This window comes from Tupaia chinensis, unplaced genomic scaffold (assembly GCF_000334495.1).
Source record: "Tupaia chinensis unplaced genomic scaffold, TupChi_1.0 Scaffold000477_1, whole genome shotgun sequence".
Lineage (NCBI taxonomy): Eukaryota > Metazoa > Chordata > Mammalia > Scandentia > Tupaiidae > Tupaia > Tupaia belangeri.
Genome location: NW_006159986.1, coordinates 135,050 through 140,850, shown reverse-complemented (window position 1 = coordinate 140,850; position 5,801 = coordinate 135,050). Strand labels below are relative to the sequence as shown.

The 5,801-nt window shown below is 43.8% G+C and overlaps 1 protein-coding gene across 3 annotated transcripts in view; it reads left to right on the top strand.

Moving 5' to 3' along the window:
- Positions 1–4,466, top strand: part of CWC25 (CWC25 spliceosome associated protein) — a 34,395-nt gene extending 29,929 nt beyond the window's left edge. For all 3 annotated transcript variants that reach the window (XM_027774744.1, XM_027774743.1, XM_027774745.1), the window contains 2 exons: positions 2,080–2,241; positions 3,709–4,466. In XM_027774744.1, the coding sequence (XP_027630545.1) occupies positions 2,080–2,241; positions 3,709–3,823 (277 nt within the window). In that variant the 3' untranslated portion in view covers positions 3,824–4,466. The remainder of the gene's footprint in view (positions 1–2,079; positions 2,242–3,708) is intronic.
- Positions 4,467–5,801: the final 1,335 nt, after the last annotated feature.

Here is a 5,801-nt window from a genome sequence, read left to right as displayed (position 1 = left end):
AAATTTTTTTTAAGAATTACTTTATCTTTATTTATCCACTTATTTATTTTTTAATTTGACCAGGGAGGGACAGAGTGAGAGAGAGAGAGGGAAAGTGAGAAAGCAAGCCACCAGGTTCAGGACTTTAACCACAGTCAGCCAGGTGGGAGTCCAGCATTCTTAACTACCACCCCAACTTCTCACCCCTATTTTATTTTAATTTGATCAGTGAGAAATAGTATGTGAGAGAGAGAGGGAGAGAAAGGGAAAGTGAGGGGACCAGCAGTTAGCATAATGGCTATGTTGCTGGACTCCCATGTAGCCGACTGCGGTTCAAGTCCTCAACCCAGTGGCTTAAAACTCACGCTGGGTGCGTGTGCATGCGTGCCCAAGATCCCAGTAGGATGGCACAGTAGCTAAGGACACTGGACTCCCACATGGCCGACCACGTCCCAGACCCGGTGGCTTGCTTTCTCAGTTTCTCTCTCTCTCCCCCCCACCATCAAATTAAAATAAATAAATAAACAAACAAACAAATAAATAAAGATAATAAAATAATTCATTTTTAAAAAGGAGGCTCTGTATATCACAGTCATCTGAGAAGCAAATTTGATACCGAACATTGTCAAATCATGACATCACCCCCTTTTCTTGCTCTAACTTCATTCGTGGTGAGTGCCAGGGAAAATTTCTGGGCTTAGACTGATTCCTTCAGTCTGGCTTTTAGCCTTGTAATAAAGTGGTACACTCATGGCTGCATCATGGATTTTTTTTTCCATTTTTTAAAAAAAGAATAATTTCATATATCATTATTATTTCTTAATTTGCCACAGGACACGTGTGCTCACCAAAGACAGAGGAAAGCGAGAAAGCAAGCCACCAGGTCTGGGATTCGAACCACGGTCCACTATGTGGGAGTCTAGTGCCTTAACCACTGTGTCACCTGCTGACCCCTGCACCCATGGATTTCTAAGTGTCTCTAATGGGTAAATGGTAAATGCTGACAGTTATATGGGTAACTGAGTCCTCTGTGACTCTGTTAGTTGTTGAGCAATTGAGATATAACAATGGTAGGTTTAGGCTCCCAATTAGCTCTCAATGTTTCTTTTTTTCTGGAGAAATTTTTGCTATAAGGTACATGTGCTTGCCAGAGAGACAGAGGGAAACAGAGAGACCGAAAGCAAGAAATCACCCCCTCGGGGGGATGAACATGCTGTAGTCACTTCTCTTCCATTCTTCTCTCAGAATTTTGGGCACATACGCACATACACCTGGTGTGTTTCCAAGCCTCCGGGTCTGGGACTCGAACCACGGTCGAGTACGTGGAAGTCCAGCGACATAGCTATTACACTAACTGCTGGCTCCCCTCAATTTATTTTCTGTTTAATGATTCAGAAGACTGTCTAGAAATTTTTGTGTAATATCATGGAATCCTTCACTGAAAGTGTTTGACATTTGAAAAAAACCACCTGCCTAAGATATTTGGAAGGAGGGGGACCAGCAGTTGGCATAATGGCTATGTTGCTGGACTCCCATGCAGTAGACCATGGTTAAAGTTCTGGACCCGGTGGTTTAAACTCACGCTGGGCGTGTGTGCATGCGTGCCCAAGATCCTGAGAGGAGAATAGAGAAGGGATTACAGTGTGGCCATCCCCCATGGGGGGTGATTTCTTGCTTTTTGTCTCTCTGTGTCTTTCTGGCGAGCACATATGCCCTATAGTAAAAACCTCTCCAAAAAAGATATTTGGAAGGGGGAATGGCAGGTGACATGGTGGTTAAGGGTGCTGGACTCCCACATGGCTGACTGCGTTTCCGGTCTTAGACCTGGTGCCTTGCTTTTTCATTTTTTCTCTCTCTCGCTCTGTCCCTCTCTGGACAAATTAAGATAAATAGATAAATAAAAAGTTAAATAAAATACTTCTTAAAAAAAAAAAAAAGGAAGGAGACTCATGTAGGCTTGGCATTGTGCTGGGCACTTACTGAAGAAAGCAGTGAGCTGGGGGGCCTGGGGGCCTACCTGGCTTCTGTTCTCCCAGTGCTGCTGCTACTTTTTTGCTGGGAATGAAGCAGATTTGATAAGATGCATTTTGCGCTCAACAGAAAACTGTCAGCAGAAGAACTAGAGCGAAAACGGCAAGAGATGATGGAAAACGCCAAGTGGCGGGAGGAAGAGAGACTGAACATCCTCCAGAGACACGCAAAGGAAGATGAACGGGAGCAGAGGCTGGCGAAGCTGGACTCGGGGGACGGGAAATTTATCCAGTGAGTGTATCTTCTTGACGGGGGGCTCTCAGAGAGGTGGTCTCCAGAGGCCCCTGGCAGCTGGTTCTTTGTGTTCCTAGTACTCTGTGTGCACGGAGAGAATGCAGAGCTCATGCTAGGGACCGCCTTGTTACTACGCGCAGCTTCTGGCCAGACAGCAGGGTGTTTTTGTTTTGAGGGGAGAAGTAAATTGGTATTACCTCAATCACTGACACTCCTGCCTCGCTTTTTTCCCCTTGGTTTAGTTTTGCTATAAATTGTGTACACTCACCAGAGAGACAGAGAGAGAAAGGGTAGGACCAGCTGACGACGCAATGGTTATGTTGTTGGACTCCTACATAGTTAACCACAGTTTGAATCCCGGACCCAATAGCCTAAAACTTATACCAGGGGCCAGCAGGTGGAGTGATGATTAAGGCACTAGACACTCCCACATGGCTGACCACGGTTTGAGTCTCGTACCTGGTGGCTTGGTTTCTTGCTTTCTCTCTCATCAAATTAAAATGAATGAATGGAGACCAGCAGTTGGCATAATGGCTATGTTGCTGGACTCTCATGTAGTCGACCACGATTTGAGTCCCAGACCCAGGGCTTAAACTCACACTGGGTGCCTGTGCATGTGTGCCCAAGATCCCAAGAGGAGAATGGAGGAGAAGGGATTGCAGCGTGGCCATCCCCCCAAGGGGTGATTTCTTGCTTTCTGTCTCTCTTTCAGGTGAGTTCATGTACCCCATAGCAAACATCTCTCCAAAAAAACACACAAAAGAGAATGAATAAATAAATAAAATCAAATAAATAAATTTAAATAAGTAAATAAAATAAATAAAACTCATACCAGGAGTGTGTGCATGTGTGCCCAAAATCCCAAGAGGAGAATGAAGGAGAAGGGATTGTGGTGTGGCCATTTCCCAAGTGGGTGATTTCTCGCTTTCTATTTCTCTGTCTCTACAGCGAGCCCATGCACTTATAGCAAAAATCTCTAAAAAGAAAAAAAAAAAGAAGTGAGAGAAAGGGAAAGTGAGAAATCAGGGGAAATGGCCACATAATCCCTTCTCCATTGTCCTCAGGATCTGGGGCATGCATGCACATGCACCCACCATGTTTTTCAAACTGTGAGGTCCAGGACCCAGACCGCTAAGTCAACTATATGGTATTCAGCTGCCTTAACCTCCTGGTCACCTGCTGGTCCCTGGCTATGCTCTTAAATAAGAATTCATGTCTCTGGAAGCCTTTTTGTCCACTGAGGTTTTGGTTTACTTTCCAAAACAGATAAACACATTTTTTTTTTGTGGACACTGATTTAAAAAAATGTGGTTTCATATGTTGTCACTTAAATCTTATCAGTGTGGTTTAAAAGAGCTTGTGTTTCTACAGCTGCTTTATGGCTAGCATGTTTTTTTGATTCTGCCAGATAGTTGACTGACGGAAAATATTTTCAACTTCCATTTACTCATCTTCTCTTTCCAGCCGCATGAAGCTAGAGAGTGCATCTACTTCCTCCCTGGAGGATCGAGTGAAGCGGAACATCTACTCTCTGCAGAGAACTTCAGTTGCTCTGGAGAAGAACTTCATGAAAAGATGAAAACTGTCCCCTTTCTTCCTGGTTTCCCTGAATTTTCCAGGGAGGCTGTTTGTTGACCCCTTACAAATTCTCTTCATAAGAGTTCAAATGACTTCTTGCAGAGATGTCAGACTACCACTGTTCAAAGTGACCCTCCTCCATCAATGCCTGCTACAGCTTACATCTTTAGAGGACCCACATGACTGACTTGTAGGACTCAGAGCTTTTGCTCAGCGTAGAGCGGGTTTGGACGGTGTGTTTGGGTGGATGCTGTACCATCTCGGTGTGAGTACTCCTACTGCTTTGAAAGCCTGCTCCCCAGGGTTGCGATACTGACCATGCCACGTCCTCCCACCTCTGTGAACAGACATATCCTGCTGCCTCAGTAAAGATCAGACCTTTCAGAAACTTCTCTCTCCAGCGTCACCCAGATCATGCTTCCTGCAATAAATGAACATTTACTTGGTTTAGTAGCTAATGTGACAGAATGATGTCAGGTTAGGTAGGCCAGAGCCTGGGGAGTGACAAAGAATCTGGAAGAAGAAACAATACAAAAAGCCCTAAATGAACCACTATTTGGTCTTTGGAACTGTCAAAGTGTAATATGTATATGTACAAATGTAAAATTTTTACATGCCTTTAAAGAAGAATTAGCTTTGTAGAATGTCTTGTTTGGTAAATGACTTTATTATGTGATAGAACCACACTGAACCTCATGAGCAAATAACACCACGAGGAATGTCGGCTCATTTTTCTCCTGAACCTGGCTGGGTTTATTAAGAGGACCTGGGGTTTCTATCCTCTGCTGCTTAGTCTCCAATGTAGGTAGTGTAGTGGTGCCATTAAATTTTAGGAGTCAGAATGCTCCTGGCTCCTAAAATAAAATAGAAGCTATTTATCTCATGGTGACTTTTTTATCTTGTACAAACAGTACTGTAGTTATAGATTTTCAGGAATTGTTACTATTTTTCAGTCAGACATTAAACAAAAAACTCTTGAGGGACCATTTTCTCCTGTTTCTACTTCTTTATTCTTTCACCAGTCCTTATTCGACTAATGAACTAGCTTTTTTTTTTTTTTTTTTTTAAGGTTTTTGCCATAGAACATTTGCACTTGGAAACCAGCAGTTAGTGTAATGGCTATGTCGCTGGACTCCCACGTAGTTGACCGCGGTTCGTGTCCCGGACCCGGTGGCTTAAAACTCTCACCGGGCGCATGTGCGTGCGTGCCCAAGATCCCGAGAGGAGAATGGAGGAGAACGGATTGTGGCGTGACCATCCCCCCTGGGGGGGGATTTCTCACTTTTTGTCTCTATGTCTCTCTCTGTCTGTCGGGTGAGCACACGCGCCCTATAGCGAAAACCTCTCAAAAAAAGAAAAAAGAACATGTGCCTTTGCTGGAGAGGAGACAGATAATGAGAGGGAAAGTGAGGAATCGCCTCCTAGTGGGGATGGCTATTCTATTTTTTTTTTTTTTTAGAGAAATTTGCTATTCTGTAATCCCTTCTCCATTCTCCTGGGACATCCCTCCCCTCCCCACTCCCCATGCAGCTGACCAGGACTTGAATCATCATAGGCTATGTGGAAGTCCAGCACCCTAACCACCATGCCACCTGCTGGTCCCATTCCTAGCACTCTTGAATCACATATTAACTAGGTTTTTTCCCTTGCTCTGCTAATTCCCCATTCTGTGCAAAACGTATTTGGATTTATATTTTTGAGCACTTATAATGCCAAGCGCCATAAAGCTTAATCCCCAGGGTCTACCCAGAGAGAAGGCAACAACTGTTACTCATTTAATCACCTTCTTGCTATGCTAGTGTCAATTATGTTTATTTTATTACTTAGTAATAAAGGCTACATTTATTTTTGTAACTGTTTAAAGGGTAACCACGTGCGAAGTAGAGTTAACCAATTCCCATACAGAACAATGTTGACCTGTAATTTGTATCGAACATGTGGAGATCCTTCGTCTGAGAGGAATTATGTAACAAAGCGGG